Source organism: Phascolarctos cinereus, unplaced genomic scaffold, assembly GCF_003287225.1.
Source record: "Phascolarctos cinereus isolate Bilbo 61053 unplaced genomic scaffold, phaCin_HiC Scaffold_4;HRSCAF=312, whole genome shotgun sequence".
NCBI classification, from domain to species: domain Eukaryota; kingdom Metazoa; phylum Chordata; class Mammalia; order Diprotodontia; family Phascolarctidae; genus Phascolarctos; species Phascolarctos cinereus.
The window spans coordinates 203,093,008-203,119,710 of record NW_027555847.1 but is presented as its reverse complement, the minus strand read 5'-3'; the positions used below and the strand labels follow the sequence as shown (position 1 = coordinate 203,119,710).

The following is a 26,703-nucleotide window of genomic DNA, read 5'->3' as shown; positions in this document are numbered from 1 at the left end:
TGTAAGAAATTGTATAGTATTGTACAAGAAGTGTTAGCTTTAGCTATAAGAGAAGAAAAAGAAATTGAAGGAATTAGAATAGGTAAAGAAGAAACAATTTGCAGATGATATGATGGTATACTTAGAGAATCCTAGATAATCGAGTTAAAAACTATTTGAAATAATAAACAAATTTAGTAAAGTTGCAGGATATAAAATAAACCCACATAAATCACTGGCATTTCTATATATTACTAACAAAGCTCAACAGCCAGTGATAGAGAAATTCCACTTAGAGTTACATTATAAAATATTTGGGAGTCTTAACTGCCAAAACAAACCCAGGAACTATATGAACAACAATTATAAAACACTTTTCACACAAATGAAGTCAGATCTAAATAATTGGAAAAATACCAGTTGCTTATGGGTGGGCCCAGCTAATATAACAAAAATGACAATTCTACCTAAATTAATTTACTTATTCAGTGCCATACCAATCAAACTACCAAAAATTATTTTATAGAGCTAGAAAAGTAATAACAATTCATCTGGAAGAACAAAAGGTCCAGAATATCGAGGGAATTAATGAAAAGAAATGCAAGGGAAGGTGGCCTAGCCATACCAGATCTTAAATTGTATTGTAAAGCAGCAATCATTAAACCTACTTGGTAATGGCTAAGAATAGTGAAACAGTGGAATAGGTTAGGTACACAAGGCACAATAGTCAATGACTATTGTAATCTACTGTTTGATAAATCCAAAGACTCCAGCTTCTGGGATAAGAACTCACTATTTGACAAAAACTACTGGGAAAACTGGAAAATAGTATGACAGAACTTAGGTATAGACCAACATCTCACACTGTATACCAAGATAAGGTCAAAATGAATACATGATTTAGACATAAAGGGTGATAACACATAAGCAAATTAGGAGAGCAAGGAATAGTTTACCTCCCAGGTCTATGGAAAAAGGAAGAATTTATGACCTAACAAGAGATAGAGAACATTATGAAATGCAAAATGGATAATTTTGATTACATTTAATTAAGATTTTGCACAAACAAAACCAGCGCAAACAAGATTAGAAGGAAAGCAAAATGATGAGTAACAATTTTTATAGCCAGTGTCTCTGATAAAGGTCTCATTTCTAAAATATATAGAGAACTGAGTCGAATTTATAAGAATACAAGTCATTCACCAGTTGATAAATGGTTAAAGGATATGAACAGGCAGCTCTCAGAGGAAGAAACTAAACGTACTTTATAGTCTTTATATATAGTCTATATATATAGTCATATGAAAAAATGCTCTAAATCATTATTGATTAGAGAAATACAATCAAAACAGCTCTGAGGTACCACATCACACCTATCAGATTGGCTAACGTGACAAAACAGGAAAAGATAAATGTTGGAGAAGATGTGGGAAAATTGAAACACGAAAGCATTGTTGGTGGAGTTGTGAAATGATCAACCATTCTGGAGAACAATTTGGAACTATGCCCAAAGGGCTATAAAACTGTGCATACCCTTTGACCCAGCAATAGCCCTTCTAGGTCTGTATCCCAAAAATATCATAAAAATAGGAAAAGGACCCACATATACAAACATTTATAGCAGCTCTTTTTGTGGTAGCCAAGAATTGGAAATTAAGAGACTTAAATGAACTGATGCTGAGTGAAGTGAGCAAAACCAGGAGAACATTGTACACAGTAACAGCCACATTATGGGATGACTGACTTAGATAGACTTAGCTGTTTTCATCAATGCAGGGATCTAAGACAGCTCCAAAAGATTCATGATGAAAAATGCTGTCCACATCCAGAGAAAGAATTATGGAGTCTGAATGCTGATCAAAGCATACTGTTTGCTCTTTCTCTCTTTTTATTTTGTTTTGTTTCTTCTTTCTCATGATTCTTCCCATTTGTTCTAATTCTTCTGTACAACATGACTAATGTGAAAATAAATATTAAAAAAAAAAGAAAATGCTGGATAATAACAATAAATAGCATTTTTAGGGAACTTTATAAACATCTCATTTGACCTCTACAACAGTCCTTTAAAATGCCTGATCTTTGTTTAAATAGAGAAAAGAGTTCTACCTATTCAAGAATCAAATTAACTATATGATCAATTAATCAATAAGTATTTATTAAACATGTGCTATGTACCAGACAGTGTGCTAAATGCTAAGGATGAAAATATAATAAAATATAATAAATCCTTAGTGACATGGAACTTCAGTTTCATGGTGGAAGGTGGGGGTAGAGACCACAAGATTGTGTACGAGTATAGACAGAATAAATAAAATAAGAATAAATGCCAAATGGTTAAATACAATGTCGTTTGAGGAGGGGCATTAGCAGATGGAAAGGATCACAAAAGGTTTCATACAGAAGGTGGTACTTGAGCTGTGACTTGAAGGAAGGATGAAAATAAAGGAATATAACCAGCTATGATCTCCCGGAGTCTGAGGTTTAAAGATCTGTTAACTCTCCACCCCTAGGAGCCCTTACCACAGATGGTTTAGCAGAAAGAAATGATTTAAGCCATGTTTTCTTTCAGGTACACAGACTGTTTTGATCCAGTACCAGTCTCTGTGCTTTCCCACCCTTCCCCAAGGGAGAATACTGGGCTTCAAAGTAGGGCTTGGAGGGCATTCATTGGAGCACTAAACCACCATTTCTAAATACAGTTAGTTTAGAGGGCCAGCTCTCTTTCCATTCCTGCAAGCTAGGGGGAAAAAGAAAACCAAACCAAACATCATCATTCTAGCTCCTGAGTTTTAAGTTGGGTCTGTAGAGCCAAGATGATTTGTCATCCAGGATTCAAAGTCTTTGCCACTTGGCTTCAACAGAGTGTGGAGGGGTAGGGGCAGTTGGACGCAGGATTTCCTTAAGCTTGGTTTATTCTGAGAAAGCATACACATGTTTTTCTTTATCTGTCTCTTCCACAGTCTCCTCTGTTTAATTTTTTTCCCCTCTTTCTTTTTTGTAGACCAGTCGGATAGAATTTGACTTGCCAGAATATTCAGTTCGTCGAAGATACCAGGATTTCGACTGGCTGAGGAACAAACTGGAAGAATCCCAGCCTACCCATCTCATTCCCGTAGGTAGTAAGCCCTTGTAGCTTGTTACTCAACTTCTCTGTATTGTGCTCAGTTGGAATGTTCCTTGTATCTCTCATTAGGCTAAATGCTATATAGAACATTCACACAACAAACTGTCTGCCATGGGAAGGGTTTATGTTCTAGATTGGTTTGACCCACGTAATAGGTATAATGTACATTTCAACTTATGGACACCACACATTTATTAGTGTCTTATGTCTTTAGTTTTTTGTTGCTGATTGGGTAGACTCAACATGAAGCATGCAGACCTCTTGGATGTTTGTTCATTGGAACTGTCCCAGTAAAGATTGTGTAAGGACTAAGTTGTACATGTTCTAAGTAAACTTAGTATTGACATTGAGTGTACAATTTCAGTATATGTTTGGATTTGAAAATGTCCCGATTTGAAAATGTCCCTAGAGACACTGCTGTTTTTCCTTCCGAGAACTGTACCTGACATTTGTATAGCTGCCAGCAGGTAAACAGTGGTACTTTTGGTCATGACTGCCAAATGCTAACAGTTGACTCTAGATTATCTGGGTATGACTAAGAGAGAATACACATTCTTAATAATTACTCTTTTTTCTATGGAAGTCTAAGTGTTTACTACAATAGCAAAAATATCTATTGATATGCTCATTACAATAACATTTGCCTGTATTTTTTTAAAAATTCATTTAAAGGGAAGTAAAATACCAGTTTACAAATCTGCTACCTTTCTTACTGTCCCTAAGCTTTAATTTGTGCCTTACTTGGTGTCATTTCTTTGTACTGGAATTAAGTAGAACTTACCTGGAGCCTTTGCTGAGGGTCAGTAGCTTTCTGGCTCATTTGAAGCACTCAAGGGCTTTTTAGGCTAGCATTAGTTATGGGTCCAGAAAAGCATTCAAAGATGCTTTCTTCTTCAAAAGCAACCTTTAATTATCTCTTTACCACTTTTATAGAGGAAGACATTGTTTCTTAGCTCTCTCTATTTCTCTCTGAATTTTCCTGTTCTGTTCCCTTCCAAGGCAGAGAGTTTGGATATTTTTTTTATCATGCCTCTGCTGTCCTTTGTCTACCTTCCTAGCTAAATGTGGAACTGTGGACAGCCATAGATTCAGTATTTACTTGGGTCTGTGTAAGAATCTGGTGATCCCTTTCCAAATACGTTATCTCTAGAAGCTATGTCACCTGTCAGTATATCAGTTATCTTCCATTAAATCCTAAATATTACATGTACATTCCTTTTAGAGTAAGGGTTCTTAGAAACTTGGGCTCCTCGGATAGATTTCAGAGGGTCTGTGAACCTGGAAGGGAAAAAAAAATTGCCTTTATTTTATTAATCCTTGATTTCCTTTGTAGCTTTATGTTTTTATTTAATGTATTTTATAACATTATTCTAAGAAGGGGTGCATAGGCTTCATCAGACTTCCAGAGGTGTCCATAACACACAAAAGATTACATATTCCTGCTATACGGGCTTCCTAGTTTTTGCTTCACCTGCTTTTCAAGGGGGCTTTACCTCTTTTTTCCTCTGAACAGTTTTAAATGCATTTGAATATAGTGTTTTCGTTTAATATGCTAGTTTCCTCACAATAGAATTTCAAATTTACCAACTAAAGAAATATTTAACATTAGAGAACCTGGTTTTATCTTTTTAATTAATGGTATCTACTAATGGAATATACTGTTAGAAATAGGCTTGACACCAAAAATTTGGTATCAAGAAAATTTATTATAAAGAAAGTCCAGAGGATTTAGACGTTTCTGGCCAGAAGCGGGCTCCACCCCTCTTCAGGAGGGGTGGGCCCTGAGTGCAAGGGCAAGCTCGAAACCTCCCAGGCCGGGATTGGTCCAACCCTTCCCAGGTTACACCTTTCCTTACATGTTTCCCCTTGATATGCTAAAGTATGTTCCCCCTCCCTTGGTCATATGTCCCATGACTCGTTAATGAGGCTCTAATTTTATGCAGGGTGTATGGATGAAGTTCATTAAGCAGGCGCACTAATATTTTTCAGGTGTCCTCAGGTTGACCCTAACTGGTCTGAGCTGGCTCGACCCTTATCTTGATTTTGGGGTCTTCTTGGAACAATCCACTTACTTTCTATTGGTCAAGTCCAGCCCACTTACAGTGTACCACCTCCTGGGACCTTTGTTCTTTAAATCTCTGCATTATTCTACCTGTGGAAACTTAAGCCTTTCTAACTCTAACATATTGCATCTTGTAGGTACTGTAGATAGCTAGATAGATGACAGATAAGACAATGAGGGTGATTCTGAGTTTAAGATATCCTTAAATAGAGAAATTCCTGTGGTTTCAGCAAGACATGTTGGAGATAAGAAGATGCTTGATAACAATGAAGAGATCTCAAGGTAATGAATCATGCCACAGAGTAAAAGGTGAGCAGTTTCTAATCCAGCATTATTGATGCATTGAAACACCCAAGAGGTTAGTAGACTGACTGCTATCTTAATTCTTAGCCAAAAGTTTTTTAAAAATCAAGGCCATATAGGTAGTATACATTTTATGTTTGTGATAGAATTCAGTGGGGAAAAAGCTTTGCTTTACAAAGGCTTGCTTTTTTAATCCTTGCTTTAAAATAGAGAACAGATGTATTATAAAGAGCTAGATAGCATAGTGTAGAGTTTAGGGGAAGGCTAAATGGAGCCTGTTTATTGTGAGCCAAAAATGGTTTTTACATTTAGAAAAAATCTTATTGTATTTTAAAATGTTAAAACCATTCTCAATTTGAAGGCAGTACAAAAACAGATGGCAGTTGAGATTTGGCCCTTGGCCATACTTTGTGACCTCTATCCAACATAATGAATATGTTGGACTGTCTCAGATACTTACTGGCTGTTTCGTCCTTGGCAAGTCTCATAACCTTTCTGTGCTCAGTTTCCTCATCTGTAAAATGAGGATAATAATAGCACCTAAATCACAGGGTTACTATGTGTGTGTGTGTGTGTGTGTGTGTGTGTGTGTACATATATGTATATATACACATATACATATATACACATTCACACACACACACACACACACATATATAATGCTTTGCAAACCTTAAGATACTGTAAGAAATGTTAACTATTAGGCTGGCAGAAGGGATTTTGGAAATAGAAGTTATTCCAGATTAAGGGAGACTATTGTTACGGGAAATATATCTCCTTTTTGAGTTCATGTAGTAGGTTACTGTCCTGAATAAACCTATCATAACAGAAATTATAGAGGTGAAAACTTGGGTTTTATTATGCATAAGCACAAGTTCAGTAGGTAGAAAAATAATCCTGAACAAAGATTAGGATTTTAATGAGGCTTCTTACAGAAAAAAGTATGTCATAACGACAGAGAAATAATTTTTGACGTGCAACAATCTTAGGCCATAGAAGTTGAATATGTATTTCATATGTATGAATTTCATATGTACCCTAAAGAAAAAAAGACTCAATTATATAGATTTTAGGTAAACTAAGTCTGTTACAGATTAAATTACATTTAGAGGGTTCATAATAGGCTGGTTGAGAGAGGAGTTTGCCTTCAGAGTCTGCTACAGGGGATTCTTCCACAAATAGTTAAAACATTTTGGGAAGCTCAGAACTTCCCTTTGGCTTTGTTGCGGGCTGAGAGGTTGAGAGATTGTGACCCCTCAAAGACTGGAGTACAGGACTGGTGTCTGGAAGGAATTCACAGACTCAAGCATTCTTTAATTCAGGGTGGCAAACAGATTTATTGTTACGCTTTTCAGCGGGCAGGGATTCTTAAAGGATCCTGCAACCTTAGAGAGGTACAGGTAAAGTTTATATAGGATAAAATGCAATAAAACATATGTCAAATATGCTAACTAGGGGATTCAGGGTGGGATTAAGGAGTGGTTAAGGAGTGGTCAGTTCTCAATTGAAACTCAAGATAAGAAAAGTCCCATTATTCAAGAGACTATCTGGTCCCAGACATCCTGGGCCCAGCGATAGCTAACAGGAAGAATACTGATCAGCTCTATCTGGTCCTGGAATTTGCTGACACAGGAAGGGGTGTTTTTAGTTCACTCAGAGAGAAAAAGATTAATTTGGTTTTTTGGCCCTTACTGGGGCTCAATTGATCTTAAATGATTATCAAGGGACAGTGTTTCTGAGGCTAGGGAGAAATTGGGGTCCAAGTACAAGCACCCAAACACAAGCACCCCATCAGCTTCTTTTCTTACTTGAGGAATGTCAAAAGGTCTTCCCTTACTACTGTTATTCCATGAGTCAAGTTTTAGCTAGATGAGGTTAATATTAACAGAAAACAGGCTTTGGTTAGCCAGAAGATTTCAGGAGTAATGGCATAATAAAAATTAACAAAAGGAAATTTTTAAAAATGTCATCTCAGTCCCTTATTTTTTGATCAGAGAGGTCTGCAATACCTCTTTGATCAGATACTTATAAATTGGTATATCCCTATTAGAATTTGGGGACCTTGGGGACCTTTGTAGGCAAACATAAGCAAAGGAAACATTAAAACAAAAGTAATACAATCATGTCATCGATATTAAATAACATGAAGTCTACTTGATCTAGCTTGTTCCTACTCCAAATGACCATTTTATCAGCTTATGTCACTTTGGATTTTAGCTATCCCATGTAGCCATCTGATACTGGAAAACATTTTCCCTTGGAAATTTTGGAATAGGTCTTATTGCCAGGACAGTTCTGGAGAAGTTTTTCTCCCAGTAGATCCACTTCCCTGGTTCCAAGTCACATACAGAGAGGTTCACTAGATAATGCTGCTAAAATCTGCTAGTAATAAAACTTAATACAATTTAGCAAAGCCTAACATAACCTCTTAAATTTGGGCTTCCAGGAACTAGTTTATGTGGTGAAAAACAGTGAAAGTATGGAGTTAATCTTATAAATAACAGAGCTGTAAGAACCTCAAATAGGAACCCATAATTCACCTTAAAGTTCAGAGAATTTCAATTTTTGCATGCCACTTGCTCTTTCTATCTTTACTTGAACACTGTACATGATACAGATAATACTATCTATAGGCTGAAGGAAGACTCTTAAGGATCCATGGGGGTCTAACTTTTAAAGTGAACCCTTCTGTCTCTTAATATCATAGGATAGAGACTCCAAAAGCAGAGGGGGAAAGGAGTAAATACTTCTTTACAATTATTAACATAATTTTACATGTGAAATCCTTAACACAATTTTGAAACTTTCTAAACAAATTACTAAAACATAATCAAAGCCTGTATATTCCAGGAAAAAATAAGAAAGAGAAAAAAAATTTACAAAAATAATTCATTTGTGTATATTCAGTTAGACCTGAAGGAAGTTCAGTACTTTAGTTTTTCAATCTTGTTCTTAATTACCTTCAGGATCAAAAGAAAAATTTATGAAATATCCAGGAACATCATATTTACTTGTCCTTTTCTCATTGTTCTTAATAGAAACATTTGGATGCCATCTATATACATATATATGCACATACATATGGCCTAGTTCTTAGAGAAAACAGTCTAATCTTGCTGCTTTTCTCATTAAAATCACATCACTTCTTTGTCCAGTCCCTCTGTTGGAGGGTGTGTAATCACATCATGTGAAGACCTCATATTAAACATGAATGCATAAGTGTTAACAAGGAGATAGATGGCAAGAATTAATTTAACAGATAGCTTTTTAATACAATCATTATGTTTCATATAGAATTCTTTTATTCTGTTTTTGTATATTGTGAAGTTCATATATGTTTATGTTTAAATTCATAATCAGGTCAGGAAGACTCCTGTATCTGCTTGTGTGGGTAACTTGCTTAATTCCTTAAGACAGTAAGTTGCACAGGAAGTGCTGCCCTGTGCTGGTAGAAGGAGTTTCCTTATCTTGGAGTTCCCTTTATCAATGAAACTACATGGTCTAATTCCTCTATCCTAAGTTCATAATAAAAAATAATTTTTTTAAAAAACCTCAGTTAGCCCTGGAATCTGGATTCATGTCTTTCTGCTTCCCACCATACAGACTATTCTCTTTAAAGAACCATTAGAATTTTTTTTTCAGTAAAGAGGCTGAAAGGTCATGAGAGTTTGTAGAAGTGAAGTAAACAACTAGACATTTGTATTCTGGTTGTGTTCATACTTGAGTGGCTGTGAATTATGCATAGAACAGTATATCCAGGTATCACCAAAATCAAACTACATAGAATCACATTCTGCGAACAGGAAAACAGAGAGCTTGAACAGTTTAGGGGGAGGAGGAGGTAGTATTGAAGAATTTTGTGCATAGTTGAGATTCCTGATGGTCCTGCTCTGATTCCCAGATCCTGTGCATTAGGATTGAGTGAGGAATAAATATGAAATTGAAGGATTTTTAAAAGCAGCATATAATACTAGGGAATAAAGTGTCTTAAACCACTTTTCACTTAATTAACATTTATTAAGTGCTTCTTGTGTTCCTGGCTGGCACCATGATGAATTCTAGGGACACAGAAAAAACAAAAGTAATCTCTGTCCTTGAGGTGCTTTTATTCTAATGGGGGAAATAGTATATACATAAATACATGGATACAGTTTAATAAAGAATAGATATGTGGTGGTGGTGGTGGTGGTGGTGGTGGTGATAGTGGTAATAGTAGTAGTAGTAGTAGTGGTGGTGGTGGTGGTGTAATACTGTGCTTTAAAGTTTGCAAAACACTTTATAAATATTATCTCATTTTATTGTCACCCCAGCCTTAGGAGGAAGATGCTATTATTACATGCTGTAATAAGAAGATCCTTATTTTACAGATGAGAAAGCCAAGGGTAGATGGAAGTTAAGTGATTTGCCCAGGGTCACTACTAAGTGTCTGAGGCCATATTTGAAATTGAATTGTCTTGACTCCAAGTCTAGCCCTCCCATCTACTGAGCCACATGGCTGCCTCTAGGTAGACTTAAGGAAAAGGGCACAAACAGCTGGGGGAGTCTTAGAAAAGCTTACTCTAGAAGATAGCATTTGAATTGAATCCTGAAGGAAACCAGGGTTTCTTAGAGGCAAAAGTAAGGAGGTGAGAGTGTTCTGGGAGTGAGAGACAGCCAATGCAAAAGCATGGGAATAGTATATGGCATGTTCTGTGAGTGCAATAATTAGTAATCCAGTGTGGCTGTACCATGGAGTGTGTGAAGGAGAATTGTTACAGTCAGTCAGTAAACATTTATTAAGTGCTTACTATGTGCTAGGCACTATGCTAAATACTAAAGATATAAGGAAAGGCGTAAGATAGTTCCTGTGCTCAAGGAGCTCATAATCCAAGGGAGTGGGGGGAGAAATATAAAAAAAGCTGAAAGGGAGGGAGGAAAAGGGGTACTTAGTGCAGGGTCATAATGATATCCTACAGCCAGGGTAAGAAATGATCTGAGGTGATATGAGTTACCGAATTAATTTCATTTTGTAGAACGATGAGTTTCTGGAGATTATGAAGCCCAGGAGAGCAGCCAGGTGGGAGAGTATGAGGAGAATTCCCTGGGTACCATTCTTAAATGGCAGAAGATCCGAGAAGAGCTCCCAGATGTCCATCTTGCCTCTATCCTTCTCCAGCAAGAGGGAGAGAGGGGCCCTAGAGGCAGAAGGTGCTGAGGAAATGTGAATTTCAGATTTGATTTCATTTTGCATTGTAATGTGTTTCTGGAGATCATGAAGTCCAAGAGAACAGCCAGGTGGGAAATGATGAGTAATGCATGAGAAGAGTAGAAAGGTAATGCCAAATAGAGTTTATATTTGATCTTAGAGGAAATAGTGAGCCATTGATATTTATTTAGAGGTTGACATGGGCACACCTGGCAACTACATGGTGATTATATTGGAGTGGGGAGAGACTGGAGGTAGGAGGACCAATTAAGAATCAGTCATAGTAGTTCAGGGAAGAAGTGGTAGATGTGATAGTGCAGAGAAGGGGCCATAAATGAAAGGTGTAGAGATAGAAAGGACAATAAGACATGTGGGATGAGTACAAGGGAGGTGTCAAGTTTGATCCTGAAGTAGTGAACCTAGGTGATGGAGTGATTGTGGTGTCCTTGGAAGTAATAGGGAAGTTGAGCAGAGATGAGTTTAGCAATAAAAAGAATGAGTTCTATTTTGGACATGATGAGTTTGAGATGCATATAGAACATCTAATTTGAAAAATCTAATAGGTAGTTGGAAATGTAGGATTAGCGCTCAGGAGAGAGGCTATTGGATATATAGATCTGGGAATCATGGGATCATAGATTTAGAAATAGAAGTGACCTAGATGAAGAAACTAAAGCTCAAAGGTAAAGTGATACAGCTAGTAAATGTCAGGTGCAAGATTTGAACCCAGGTTTGTTTATTTGTTTGTTTTGGCTCCAAAGTCTAACACTCTGTTCACTAGACCATGATATCATTTGAATACAGATACTAATTAAATCATGGGAGTTGATGAGTTCACCTAGTAAGAGTATATAGAGAGAAGAGGGCCCAAGACAGAATCTGGGGGTACACTCACAGTTAGTAGGCATGAGATGAATGAAGATCCAGCAAAAGACACTGGGAAGAAGAGGTCAAACAGGTAGGAGAACTAAGAGAAAGTACCACAACCAGCCAAAGAAGAGAGTGTCAGGAGGAGGTGGTCAGTGGTGTCAAATGCTGCTGATAAATCAACAAGTTTTAGAATTAAGTAAAGGTCTGGGCGATTAAGATATCATTGATAATTTTGGAAAGAACAGTTTGAGTTTAATGATGAGTATGGAAGCCAGAAAGGCAGCTAGATGATGCAGTGGATAGGGCTCTGGGCTTGGAATCAGGAAGACTCAGAAGTTCAATGTGTGGCCCTGGACAAGTCATTTAACCCTGTTTGCTTCAGCTCCTCTTCTAGAAAAGTGAGCTGGAGAGGGAGAGGACAAACCATTCCAGTATCTTTGCCAACAAAATCCCAAATGGGATAACAAAGAGTCAGACATGACTGGGGTTTAAAAGATAGTGAGACACAAGAGGGTTTAGAAGAGAGTGAGAGGAGGAGCAGCTAGGTGGCGCAGTGGATAGAGCACAGGCCCTGGATTTCAGGAGGACCTGAGTTCAAATCTGACTTCAGACACATAACACTTACTAGCTGTGTAACCCTGGGCAAGTCACTTAACCCCATTGCCTAGCCAAAAAAACCCAAAACAAACAGAATAGAGTGAGAGGAGAGGAAGTAAAAGTGCCAAGTGAAGATGATTTTTTCAGCAAGTTTAGTTGAGAAGAAAAACAGAGAGTGTATTAAAACTCAGAGAATCTCAAGGTTTTTTGTTTTGTTTTGTTTTTGATGGTGGAGACTTGAATGTGTTTGTAAGCAGCAGGGAAAGAACTGGTAGATGGGAAGAAATTCATGATTAGAATGAATGGGAGGAATGTGGTGATAGAAGGCTAAATCTATAGAAGACAGAGGGGAGAGGATGAAGGAACGTTGGCATTGGCAAGGAGAAGGGTCATTTCTTCATTAGAGACCAGAGTGAAGAACGAAATAGTGGGGGATGGCATTAGAAGGATATGAGAGATGAGAAGGAAGGGAGATGAGGGAGCTTATTTCAAATGGCCTCTATCATCATCATCATCATTATTATTATTATTAGTGGAGAAGGAAGCTTGGTGATGGGAGATGAGGGAAGAAGGATGCTGTGAGCAGCTTGATGTGAGAAGGTTTGGAATAGTTGCTTTGGTGAGTGGGATAGAAAATTGAATAGGGAAGAGTATAAGGATTCCCTTGAGGGTCCATCTGAGATGATGTACCATAAATTTGTACTGGTCCCATTGAGCATGATTGTGTGACTTCTCCCAGCTCTGTTGAACAGCCCATGAGTAGGCGCAAAGCTGGAACATGTATATAACAAAGGAATACCAGGAATTCCTTGTGGGAAAAAAAGTATTAAATACTCTCAGACACAGTAGTTGTGTTGTTTAGTTTTGCTGACTTGCATTTTTTCTTCCTTGTTCTTTGTTAAAAGGGAGAGCTTGTTGGGTCAGTGGGTGATTGTCTTACATTTACATTTGAAGGTGATATTTTAAAAATAAAAAAATACTTTGGAAGGAACACTGTTCTGCATTCTCCTTTAGTTTATTTACAGTTTATATATAAGCTCCTGCTCAATATGGTTTAGGTATTATACCTTGCAACCTAAGCTTTTACATCTTTATGTGAAAGATACTACTGCACATACATTTTAAAACTTTATTAAAGAAGGCAGCTTTGAAGAAAGAAAATTCCCACCCTATCTTGGGGATCAGACAATCACACCCACAGCATTGATAGCCAGAAAATGGAATGGGGGAACTTTAAATCAAACATCTTTTCCAAAACTACATGGGAAAGATTAGACCAAGTGACTTTATTTCGTACTATGAAATATAACTCAAAAAGCAGTACAAAACAATGTGTGGAATGATTTATTTGCATCCAAGTAAAAAGGCTTAGGAAAGTAGCTGACTAAGAAATCCCAAAGGTTTGTGAAACCCAAAAGAGTTAACTTGGAAAACTATGCATGTTTTTAGAAATTTGTAGACACTTAAAAAATTTTTTTTCCCCAATTCCTAACATCTAACTGAGACCAAGTGGTCTCAAAGCCACTTAACTTGGATTCCCAAACCATAGCTGTATCTTAAAAAGCAGAATAGAAGTATTATAGAATAGTGAGTGGATAGATCTCTGTACTTGAAGATAGGAAGACATGGGTTTGAATTCCACTCCAGATACCTACTAATTGTATGAATCTGGCCAAGTCCCTTAAACTCTGTGAGCCTCAATTTCCTCATCTCAGGACTCAACAGCCTCAATGTCTCTTCCATCTCCAAATCTATGATCCTATGAAATTGTCTTCTCTCTTTGGAATACCACTCCTCTTCTCCGCCCCCCCCCCAGCCCCCACCATCACATCCTTTGTGTTGGAAACAGTGCAATAATGATGGCTTTTATTTCATTCATTCTAGTTTTTTTGAATGCCCACTATATGCAAGATAAAATGTGTCACTGGAACCATCCTGCATTTCTTATGGTTCCTTAATGTTGATTGTTGTTAAAAGGTCAGTTCAGTTAGGGCTGATTTTCTTGTCCAGAAGCGTGATGGAGGGCAGCAGAGTCAAGATGATGGAGAGAAGCCAGGAAGTTGCCTGAGCTCTCCCCAGTTTCCCTCAGAAACAATGTTAAAGCCTCTAAAAGAATTTTGGAGCAACAGAATCCACAAAAAGATGGAGTGAAACAATTTTCCAGCCCAAAATAACTTAGAAAGTACTTCAGGAAGGTCTGTCTTACTTGGGTGAAAGAGGAGCACAGCCTACTTTAGGCACTGTCCAGGCAAGCCAGTGGGAGGCTCTTAGCTGCAGCATAGGCGAGCAGCCAAGGCCCCATGGTTGAGGCTCAGCTGGCCAGTGTCACAGAAGGCCAGCTGTGAGACCTCCAGCCCCAGCATAGCAGGCCAACTGCCAGTCCCAGAACCCAGGGCACAACAGGCGTAACTAGGCCAGGCCACCTTAGTGCAGTGGACAAGCTGCCAGCCCCAGAGGCTGTGGCTCAGAAAGCTACTGACCAGGCCTTGCCCCCAGTACAAGAAGCCTGGGACAGTGCCCCCTGTGTCCCAGGAGCAGAGTTCAACTTTTTAAAATGAGCAAAAACAAAAAAAAAAGAGCCCTGACCATAGAAAGCTACTATGGCAACAGGGAAAACCAAAACACAAACTCAGAAGAGGACAACAGTGTCAAAATGACTACTTTATATATGCCTTATATATGACTTCTGTGAGCTGATGCTGAGTGAAATGAGCAGAAGCAGGAGAACATTGTACACAGAAACAGCAATATTATGCGGTGATCAGCTGTGACTGACTTAGCTCTTCTCAGCAATACAATGATCTCAGACAAGTCCAAAAGACTCAGAATGGAAAATGCTGCTTACATCCAGAGAAAGAACTTTGGAGTCTTAATGCAGATCAAAGCATACTATTTTTACTGTTGGGTTTTTTTGTGGCTTTTCCTTTTTGTTCTGTTTCTTCTTTCACAGCATTACTAATATGGAAATTGGTTTACATGATTGCACATGTATAACCTATATCAGATTGCATGACATCTTGGGGAAGGGGGATGGGAGGGAGGGAAAAATGATTTGAAACTCAAAATCTTATAAAAAATGAATATTGAAAACTATCTTCACTTGTAATTGGAAAAAAATAAAATAGTATGTACCAAAAAAAAGAAGAGTAATGGAAAGTGCATTGCTAGACCTATTTCTCCCCAGTTCTCTCAATTAATCTAAGCACTTTTCCTTTCTCTGTCTTCATAGCCTCTTCCAGAGAAATTTGTAGTAAAAGGAGTTGTGGATCGCTTTTCTGAAGAGTTTGTCGAGACTAGAAGAAAAGCTTTGGATAAATTCTTAAAAAGAATTGCAGACCACCCAGTGCTCTCCTTCAATGAACACTTTAATGTTTTTCTTACGGCCAAGGTAAGGTCAGAGTTTCTCCTCCCATTCTTCCAAATTTGTACTTGATAAAAGATCAACTGACTTATCTTCCATAATTGGCCTCCTAAGTGACCCACCAAATTTCCATTTTAACTTTGGCATTTAACTTTCCCTCAGAGGTACTTATAAATTGCAGGTCTACGAAAAACCTCATTGTGTAAGAAGGAGAAGATAGTGAGGTCCACATTTCCCAACAAGAGGGATTAGCATGTTTTTAAAAGAGTGATAGACACAGAAGATATCATGGTCACACTCTCTAGGGCTGATGTACTCCTGCATCCCACATGATATAGGGCGTTGTTTCAGGAAAAGCACAAAGCTGCTTGGATCCAAATGTGTAAAAGTGCTTCCTGGACATTTATCAGAAGAAAATTGTAGAGATGCTTTACAATGTCATCTCCAACCTTAGATTTTTGGAGCTTAAACTGTAGCCTAATGGTTTTCCCAGTCCTCACCAGTGTCAGAACTGGCCTGAAGCATTGGGAGGCAGGGAATCATCTGAGTATTGGATAGCTTTGTCGAACAGCTTCATTCTTTTGAGTCTGGAAATGGTTTGACTTGTGCCCAGGATTTCCAGCATATGTCTAATTCTGCCAATTTTCCTTTAGACCCATCTGGTTTTTTCATAGACTTCATACATATTATGCTCCCTGGATAAGGTCAGAAAGCTAATGATTCCATGTTGACAATCCCACAGTTGTTAAGGGAATTTCCTTTCTAGTTTTCCCTGAAGAAAAGCCAAAGAGAGAACTATTTGCCTCTCACAGTATCTGTTGATTTTAGTGGTTTCAGAGAGTGTGTTTTCCACTTTCAATTGAAACCAAAACTGTATGGCCCCACAGTTTAGTGTCAGCCTTTTCATTAGCTGCCATCAAGCCTTGTACCTTTACCAAATTTATTTGCTCATCTAACATATTTTCACAAGGATTACGAGGGAAATTTATATCCATTTTTGGAACCCTTATTCCCAAAGAATTCAGTTAACTTTATTAGTAATTTAATGATTGATGATAAAATTATTTTACACATTTATGTGAGACAAAAGTATTTTAGAAACATTGTTGAATGTGGAAAAAAGAATAATAAGTCTTTTATGCTGGACTGCTGTGACCAGGGGCTTTGATTTCAATGGAAATGTAGGCCTTCTATGCATTGCCTGGAAAATGAATACATTGTTCAGGCTTCCCGTCCTAGCCATGACGATGTATAGTTCTATACTTGTTTGTCTTCCTTTTTTTTTTAAAAAAAAATTCCGTTTTCTTTACTAATTTTTTAACATTCATTTTTTAAAAATTTTGAGTTCCAAATATTCTCTCTCCTCCAGCCATTAAGATGACAAGCAATATGATCCCTCTTATACATGATTCACATAATCTTTATGTAGGAAAGGACCTCATCTAGTTCAACCCCTGCCTAAAGCATGAATCCTCTCAACAAACATCCTGGACAAATGTTTTGCTTGAACTCCAGGGGTGCCCCATTCTTGGGTAGCTCTAATAAGTAACATGTTCTTCCTTATGTTGAGATAAAATATATCTCCCTTTAACTTCTAACCCTTTGGTGCCAGTTCTGTCTTTTGGGGTAGAACTTGTCCTTTTTCATCCAACCTCCAAACTGTCCTTTCTGTTTCTCACACGTAGCTGTCTCTGTTCTCACTGGCTTCTCCCCCTTACCCTGAACCTACTCTCTTCTTATCAGTTCCTCACAGAGTTCCTCTCTTTCTTTTTTTTTTTAAACTTATGTTTTTAAAACTTTAGGTTTCAAATTTTCTCTCTTCCTCCCTCCCCACCCACCCTCATTGAAAAGGCAAGCAACTCAATATAGGTTGTACATGTTGCATTTATGCAAAACACTTCCATAGTAGACATGTTGTGAAAAACTAACTCTATTTCCCTTAATCCTATTCTGCCCTCCCATTTATTCTATTCTTTCTTTTGACCCTATTCCTCCTCAGAAGTATTTACTTCTGATTACACCCTTTTCCAATCTGCCCTGTCTCTATCATCCCCCTGCTCTCTTGTCCCCTTCTCCCCCTGTTTTCTTGTAGGGTAAGACAAACTTCCATACCCAATTGAATGTGTATGTTATTCCCTCCTTAAGCCAAATCCTATGAAAATAAGATTTACTCATTCCCTCTCACCTTCCCCTGCTTCTCCTCCACTGTAAGAGACTTTTCTTTTCTGTTTTTTCTTTGTGAGATAATTTACCCCATTCTACCTCTCCCTTTCTTGTTCTCCGAGTATAATCCTCCCTCATCCCTTAATTTTATTCTCCAGATATGACCCCTTAATCTTCAACTCACCCTGTGCCTTTTATCTGTCTGTCTGTCTATCTATCTATCTGTCTGTCTGTCTGTCTGTCTATCTATCTATATACATACATATAATTTTTTTTCCTCCAACTACCCTAATACTGACAAAGGTCTCATGAGTTATAAATATCATCTTTCCAGGCAGGAATGTAAACAGTTCAATCTTAATAAGTCTCTTATGATTTCTCTTTCCTGTTTACCTCTTCATGTTCCACTTGAGTCCTGTATTTGAAAGTCAGGTTTTCTGTTCACCTCTGGTCTTTTCATCAGGAATGCTTGAAAGTCCTCTATTTCACTGAATGACAATTTTTTCCCCTGAAGGATTATACTCAGTTTTGCTGGGTAGGTGATTCTTGGTTGTAATCCTATCTCCTTTGCCCTCTGGAATATTATATTCCATGCCCTGCGGTCCTTTAATGTAGAAGCTGCTAAATCTTGTGTTATCCTGATTGTGTTTCCACAGTACTTGAATTGTTTCCTTCTGGCAGCTTGTAATATTTTCTCCTTGACCTGGGAACTCTGGAATTTGGCTGTTATATTCCTAGGAGTTTTCCTTTGGGGCTCTCTTTCAGGAGGAGATCTGTGGATTCTTTCCATTTCTTTGTTGCCCTCTAGTTCTAATATATCAGGGCAGTTTTCCTTGATAATTTCTTGAAAGATGATGTCTAGGCTCTTTTTTTGATCATGGCTTTCAGATAGTCCAATAATTTTTAAATTCTCTCTCCTGGATCTATTTTCCAGGTCAGTTGTTTTTCCAATGAGATATTTCACATTGTTTTCTAATTTTTCATTCTTTTGGATTTGTTTTACAGTGTCTTGATTTCTCATAAAGTCACTAGCTTCCAATTGCTCTATTCTAATTTTTAAGGAAGTATTTTCTTCAGTAAGCTTTTGGACTTCCTTTTCCATTTGGCCAATTTTTCTTTTTAGGGCATTCTTCTCCTCATTGGCTTTTTGGACCTCTTTTGCCATTTGGGTTAGGCTATTTTTTAAGGTGTTATTTTCTTCAGTATTTTTTGGGGTCTCCTTTAGCAAGCTGTTGACTTGTTTTTCATGATTTTCTTGCATCACTCTCAGTTTTTCCTCTGCTTTCCTTACTTGCTTCTCAAGGATCCCTTTTGAACTCTTCCAAGGCCTGGGACTGATTCATATTTTTCTTGGAGGCTTTGGATGTAGGAGCTTTGACTTTGTTGTCTTCTTCTGGTTGTATATTTTGATCTTCTTTGTCACCAAAGTAAGACATTATAGTCTGACTCCTTTTGCACTGCTTGCTCATGATTCCGGCCAATTACTTGAGTTTTAAACTCTTTGTTAAGGTACGAATCTGCTTCCAATGTGGAGAATGTACTGTCCCAAGCTTCAGGGGTTTGTACAGCTGTTTTCAGAGATACTTGTAGAGACCTGTAAATTTTCAGTTCTTCCAAGGTGGTATGATAAGGGGTGAGGTGTTTACTCCTTTTCTGGCCTGTGACCACAAGTATTCCTTTCCGTCCTGTAGCTGTGAGGAGGGGCTCCTCTCCACAGCCACTACAAGCTCCTCCATGCCAGTGCTCCTCCTCACCCCAGCCACGCCAGCCATAACTGTGACCCAGATTCAAACACAGGCAAAGCAAGAGATTCCTGCTTCCTCACTGGCAAAGAGATCCCTGCAATCCTTCTCTGATCAGCCACTGGATTCCCCCCTCAGTCTGTGGGCTGGAAGCTCGGGAAGAAGCTGCCCCCACCCCGGACCACACTCTTGGGGAATGAAACTGAGACACTGCCTTCCTTTCTCAGCACCAACAGAAACAGACTTTTCCCACTGACCTTCTAAGTTGTCTTTGGCATTAGTGGGTTGAGGAGTCTGGAAACCCCCCACAGCTGCCCATGATTCACTCCTCTGAGGCCTGCTCCAGGTTTGCTGCATCCTGCGTGCCCACACCCTGCTGCACTGCTCTCCCAGCCCGGCGCGGTACACCTTTCTGATCAGTCATCCAGGTTGTCTTGGGCTAGAAATTTGTTTCACTCTGTCTTTTTGTGGGTTCTGCTGCTTCAGAATTTGTTTAGAGGCATTTTTTATGAGTATTTGGAGGGGTGTGGGGAGAGCTTTCACTCCGCCATCTTGGCTTCACCTCCTCCTCTCTTTCTTTAAGACACAGCTTAACCATTCTCTTCTACGTGAAACCTCTCCTGTTCCCCACAACTGCTAGTGTCCTTCCTTTCAAATCCTGTGTGGATATGTGTGTGTGTGTGTGTGTGTGTGTGTGTGTATTTAGCGTGCCAGGCATCTTTGATAAAGTCCATTGGGAGTCAAATGGAGCTGCTTGACTATGCTTTTAAACTCAGATCACTCTAGCTTTCATTGATTGGCCAATAATAGATCCCAGCTCAAGCCTCACTTGCTCATTGTTTTGGTTTTGATGGCTCATAGTGAGTGTAAATAGCAGTTTCTGTTCTGGTCAGAAACTGAGGTCTTCTCTGCCCTTATTCATTCTTTTGTGAAGGACAAACTAGGCCATCTTTTGCCTCTATTTTTTTTTTTTGCCTTAGTTCTTACCTAGCCTTTAACTACTGAATGGGTGTTGCCTCAGACAAACTAGACCTAGGAAAGACCTTAGCTTAAAAAAGCCAGAGTCTCCCACTTCATCGTGGGCCATCACCAGTCATCCTCATCTGTGTCTTGCCTCTGGACTCCTGTGATTTTTCTGAATGAGAGAGTGAGGCTGATGACTTTGCACAGCTTTGCCTCACTTAAATCCATTTCACTTGCAGGTCAAGACATCACCCTCCTGATGTCATTGATCCTCTTTGAGAATGAAGGACAGACAGCAATAGAGTGCCTGGCATGTAGTAAATTATTAATAAATAATTTTTGGTTAATTGATGTATTAATATGTGGTAGCTCTTCAGAAATTTGGCAGCCATAGTTTCCTTGACACGTCTCCTTTTCTTCAAACTAAGCCTCCCTAACTCCTGAGAGAGTGTGTTCAATAGCAGTTTTGATACAGATGTGACAGAGTAAGTGTTTTAATTGCACAGTAGTGCCTCTGACTTGGCTCTGAAATGCCCACTTGGTTTTCTAGGTCTAAGTGACTCCCTCCTTTTTTCCAAGTGACTAAACTGTCTTGGTGTTTTCTCTTGTCAGGATCTGAATGCCTACAAAAAGCAAGGGATGGCATTACTCTCTAAGGTTGGGGAGTCTGTCAAGTATGTCACTGGAGGCTATAAGCTGAGAAGTCGACCACTAGAATTTGCAGCTATGGGTGAATACTTAGACATGTTCGCCCTAAAACTTGGAACCATTGATCGAATAGCTCAGAGGATCATCAAGGAAGAAGTAGGTAAGCTGTGCTCCCTCCAGTAGCATCCCAGCTACTGTAGTTGCATGAGTAGCTTGTGTGTGAGCTGGGCTTGCTAAAATTAATCAATATTAAGCAATGCATGTGTGTTCTCTTGCTCAAGGCAAGCTCACATAATAACCCTGATATTTACTTCACGTTAAAAAGGTTTAAAATTTGTACTTATCATTAAAAAGGAGAGAGGGAACAAAGACTTAATTGGTGAAGCCAGATCCTAAAGGAGCATCATGTACATGCTTCACTCTGATAAGACAATGGGGAATTTTTTTTAATTAAGTAGCTATGGCTACTAGAATGGGCCTACTGGCAATTTCCCCCCTTCACATTAACATGAGATGAATGATCTGGCCATGGTGTGACTTTGGTGTAGGACAGGATTTGTTCTGTGAAGTTTGGATTCAGTCAAAGGGCTACACTTGAGGACCTAGAGGGCCACATGTGACCTTGAGGCCACATGAGCATTAGCAGTCAGTTGTGCAAACTTGTGCAGTTCTCAGAAACAGGAAGACCCAGCCCACTAATTCAGTGTCTGATGTCCCACCATTTCCCCCTAAACAAATGGGCACGAAGCAAAGTTGTGTTATTTTTCATCAAAAATGACAAACCATCAATTTGATGACTGGGGCCTCAGGTCAAGACATAGACCCTATCTTTACTCTGTGATCTTGGGGAAACTCTTTTACTTCCCAGTTTTTTCATCTGTAAAAATGAGGTAGATGGACAAGATGCTCTCTAAAGTCACTAGCGCTGCCAACATTCTGTGATTGGAGGATCTTTTTTGTATGTGAGATTAAAAGAAAAAAGAAAACTTTTCTTGCCTGTTCTGAATAGGTCCTAGAGAAATATTAGATGTGGTTACTTTTTTCTCTTATTTTATTTTATTTTTCTCAATTACATTTAAAAACCTTTTCTAACATTCATTTTTTAAAATTTGAGTTCCAAATTATCTCTCTCCCTCTCTTCCCTGCCCCCTCCTTGAGAAGGCAAGCAATTTGATATATATTATGCATGTAAAGTCCTGCAAAACATACTTCCATATTTGCCATGTTACAAAGGAAAACAGACTAAAACCAAAAAAAAGAAAGCTTAAAAAGTATGCTTAAATCTGCAGTCAGACTCCAACGGTTCTTTCTCTGGAGGTGAATAGCATTTTTAAAAATAAGTCCTTTGGAATTGTCCTGGATAATTGTATTGCTCAAGATGGGCAAATCATTCACAATTGATCATCATACAGTATTTCTGTTGCTGGGTACAATGTTCTCCTGGTTCTGCATATAAGTCTTCCAGGTTTTTCTGAAACCATCCTGCTCATCGTTTCTTAGCCCACAATAATATTCTATCACAATTATATACCACAATTTGTTGAACCATTCCCCACTTGATGGGCATCCCCTCAATTTCCAATTCTTTGCCACCACAAAAAGAGCTGCTCTCAGTGTTTTTTTAGATATAGCTCCTATTCCTTTTTCTTTGACTTCTTTGTAATACAGATCTAGTAGTGGTATTGTTGGGTATGCACAGTTTTTTATAGCCCTTTAGACATAGTTCCAAATTCCTCTCCAGAACTGTTAGACCAGATCACAAGTGAGTGGCTATTTCTAAGAATGCTTATTTGAGACACTTCCTGACATAATTTGCTTTATATATGTACATATATGTGTATACACAAATATGTTTGCATTCAACAAATTAAATTTATTCAGTTTATTTCAACAAGCATTTGTTAAGCACCTACTATGAGTAATGAACTGGGATAAAATAACCAAGTATTGCACATTCCCTCAGGGAGTTTACTGTATACATATTAATATTGTTATCCATTATAGTAGACACTCATAAAGCAAGGATTCTTAACCTGTTTTGTATCCTGAATCTCTTTGGTAGGGGTGAAGCCTATGGAATCCTTCTAAGAATGATGTTTTAAATTAAAGAAAAAACTTACATAAGATTATAAAGTAAAACAGTTATGTTGCAATGTAGTTGTCAAAATATATCTATTTTTTAAAAATAAGTCCACTGAACCCATATTAAGAACCCCTGCCATTAGAAGGTACCAAGACATTAAAAACATAGATTTTGATCTAGGAGCCCCAGAACACTTATAAACTAGTTAGATGCATTTTCTACTACAATTTACTCTTCTTAAAAAAAAAAAAAGAAAGAAAAAAAGAAAGGCTGGTGGTGTCTCATCGTGGTGTTACTATGGCTGATTCTTATAGGGCTAAGCAAGTCAGTTTTACTAAGATAGCTAAGCAGGGCTTGCTGTAGAGATGCTTTTGATTAAAGCAGTAGCAAATCTGCCAGGTACCGACTGTATGTAGGCCAAGGGTTCCTCCTTATGTGGCCACTCCTTTCCAGCCAGACCTTACTGATTTCCTTTTTTCCTTTTCTAGAATACCTTGTAGAACTCAGAGAATATGGGCCTGTGTATTCCACGTGGGGTGGACTAGAGGTGGAGCTGGAGGAGCCCCTGGAGGGAGTTTCAGCGTGTATTGGGAACTGTTGTACTGCTCTGGAAGACCTGACGGATGACATGACAGAAGACTTTTTGCCGGTGCTTAGGGAGTACATTTTGTACTCTGAGTCCATGAAGGTCAGTTTATTGTACTCTTCTTGTACATCTTTATGGGCATTAAAGTATTTGTCTACATGTGATGGATAGGTCTCAGAGCTTTGTGATTCAGTAGTGACGTGAGCGGGCAGTATGGAAACACAGGCAAAGTGACAGCAAATACTGAACCCAGTGCACAAATTAGTGAGGAAATGAGGAGTACCGACACTTAATGACATAACAGATTTTAAGTCCATGCTCTGGGACAGTGAGAAGGCTGGTGTTGCCAGATTTGCCTTCTGAGACAAGTTAGATTGCTACAATTAATGTGAAGAGGAATTTCATGGGTAGAGTTTAAGATTTTGGAGGCAGAGTCATAGATGACATTTGGCCACAGTCACTATTGAGCAGTTTAGGAGAAAGTCTGGAAAGTAGACAACAAGCATTTGTTAAGTACCTGATGTGTGTCAGGTGATGGTGATATAAAGAAAGAGGAAAACATGGGCCCTGCTGTCAGAGAATTAATAGTCTAATAGGGGAGACAACAGGCAAACAACCTATGTGCAAGATAAAGCAAGGATAAATTAGAAATTATGAACCGTGGAAAGGTGCCAGCTTTAAGGGGGACCAGGAAAAGGCATCTTGAAGGCAGGATGTTAGTTGAGACTAAAGACTTCCAGGGAAACCTTTGATGAGGAGGGAGAGAATTCCAGGCATGGAAGATAGCCCATAAAATGTACAGAGCTGGGAGATTGAATCTCATGTGAGACGCAGTGAGGAGGCCAGTGTCACTAAGTCTCAAAGCACGTGCAGGAGAATAAGACATAAGAAGCCAGGAAAAGGCAGGAAGGGGACGGTTATGAAGGGCTTTAAAAGCCAAACAAAAAAATCCTGGGTTCAAATTCTGACTTATTAATGGTGTGACCCTGAGCAGTTACTTGCCTTCTCTTATGTTTTAGCTTCCTTAGCTCTAAAATGATGACTTCTAAGATTCTTTCTGCTCTAAATCTTATGTAAAAACCATATGTTGAAAAGGCCACAGTAGCATTTGGCCACACTTGTATAGAATTAAACAGACTGAGTTGAAAAGGGCCCCATAGTTGGATTTTTTCCTAAAGTTTGGTGATATTTGGGATGTTTATTTTTTTTTAATTAAAATGTTATTTTTGGTAGTATAGTGTCTATATCAGTGGGGTCACATGGGGAATCTGGTAGAGGGAAAGAAGAACATCTTATCTGAGATGTGATATGGAATAAGATTGAGAAAGATTGAGAAAGGAAGTTGAACAAGGAGAAAATGTATTTTCAGGATGACATCTTGTGAAAAATCAGTTGTTTTTCAAGGATCATCGGTGCTATCATAAGAAGGCAGCATGGTGTAATGGACTGGACATTGGACTTAGGGTCAGGAGGTCTTGGGTTCCTGTAACACCTCCTTGGGTTCTGTACACCTCACCTTCTTCATCTATAGAATAGGGAGATTAAGTGGCCATTAAACTCTATCTCTAAATCTATGATCCTGGAATCTTGGTCTCAAGACCTGTAACTGGAGTCAGATAATTGAGTAACCTTGACTAAGGGTGAAGAGATTTGTGGCCTGAGTTCAACTTGAAGGATAAAATTGAAAGCCTCCCTTGTCCGACTTTATTTTTTGGCAGAAAACCCCCACCCAAGTGTTACCCAAGAACATGTTTGCTGTAAGTCTATCTTCTCTACTTTGAAAAAAATTATTCCTCTGTCTAGCATACATTTGGAATGAGAATTTCAGTTTACTGTGGAAACCCCAAATCTGTTCACCAGAGCTCTGTAATTACTATAATATGCACTGGGCAGAGCGGGGAGGAGAGAGCCTTTCCTAAAAATCTACCTCCTGTGGCTTTATTGGTTGGCTAACTTTCAACACATTAAAGTATAGAGAAGCCCATTCCTGGCACAGTAGTCCTGAAATTTCGTGTCTCACAGATGGAACATTGCAAAGCCCTGGCTTTGCAACAGGATGAAGCCAAGTGTGTGTTTTTGTAAGAAAAGTTTGATACTGTCTGTAGCTGTCAGTGAAAATGAATTCCACAGGAAGATTTTCTCTAAATGTGCTGCTTATATCTTGCTTTCCTTCACAATAATGATGAAGTAGGTGAATCAACTTTTGGGCCCAGATCATATCTCCATATCATTGGTGTAAGGGGCTTCTGAGAGGAATCTACAACTTTTCTATAGCTTCAAGCCTTAGGAAGTTGCCAGAAGGCATTGGGAGGGTAATTGATTTGCCCAGAATTGTGCAAGTAGGGGGTGGGCTTGGATCTTAGGGCCTCTAGACAGAGGATCTCACCTTGTATAAACTTTCTACTAGTTTTTGAAGCAGCTATTTGTCACGGTGCAAAGAACATATGACTTGGAGTCAGGCAGACCTGAGTTACAATTCTGCCTCAGGTACTCACGAACTTTATCACTCTGGGCAAGTGTAAAACAGGGATAATAATAATAATAGCATCTACTTCACTAGATTGGTGGGAGGATCAAATGAGTTAAATCAGGTAAGGAGAGTGTTCTGTAAATCTTAAAGCACTATATAAATGTTAACTGTTATCATTATTGCTATTCTCTCTTTCTCTCTCTCATAGAAATTCTTTTTTTTTTTTTTTAAGGCAGTTGGGGTTAAGTGACTTGCCCAGGGTCACACAGCTAGTAAGTGTGTCAAGTGTTTGGTCTGAGGCCGGATTTGAGCTCAGGTACTCCTGACTTCAGGGCCGGCACTCTATCCACTGCGCCACCTAGCTGCCCCTCTCATAGAAATTCTATCTAATAGAGTATAAACTTACTTAAATGCAGGTGCTGGGTCTGTGTTGTTCATTAATTTTCTCTCACAGGTTATTAGTCACCTGTTGACAGCTAAATCTAATGACTTTATCATAGTCTTCCTCCTCTGACTTTTTTCTTTATTTCATTTTTAATTTATGAAATAAAATAAGTATTTCCATAT

The 26,703-nt window shown here is 38.6% G+C and overlaps 1 protein-coding gene across 1 annotated transcript in view; it reads left to right on the top strand.

Annotated features, from left to right (window-relative positions):
• Positions 1–26,703, top strand: part of SNX30 (sorting nexin family member 30) — a 190,196-nt gene that overhangs the window by 116,595 nt on the left and 46,898 nt on the right. The window contains exons 3-6 of the mRNA XM_020972423.2: positions 2,981–3,091; positions 15,350–15,508; positions 20,962–21,157; positions 23,569–23,768. Of these exons, the coding sequence (XP_020828082.1) occupies positions 2,981–3,091; positions 15,350–15,508; positions 20,962–21,157; positions 23,569–23,768 (666 nt within the window). The remainder of the gene's footprint in view (positions 1–2,980; positions 3,092–15,349; positions 15,509–20,961; positions 21,158–23,568; positions 23,769–26,703) is intronic.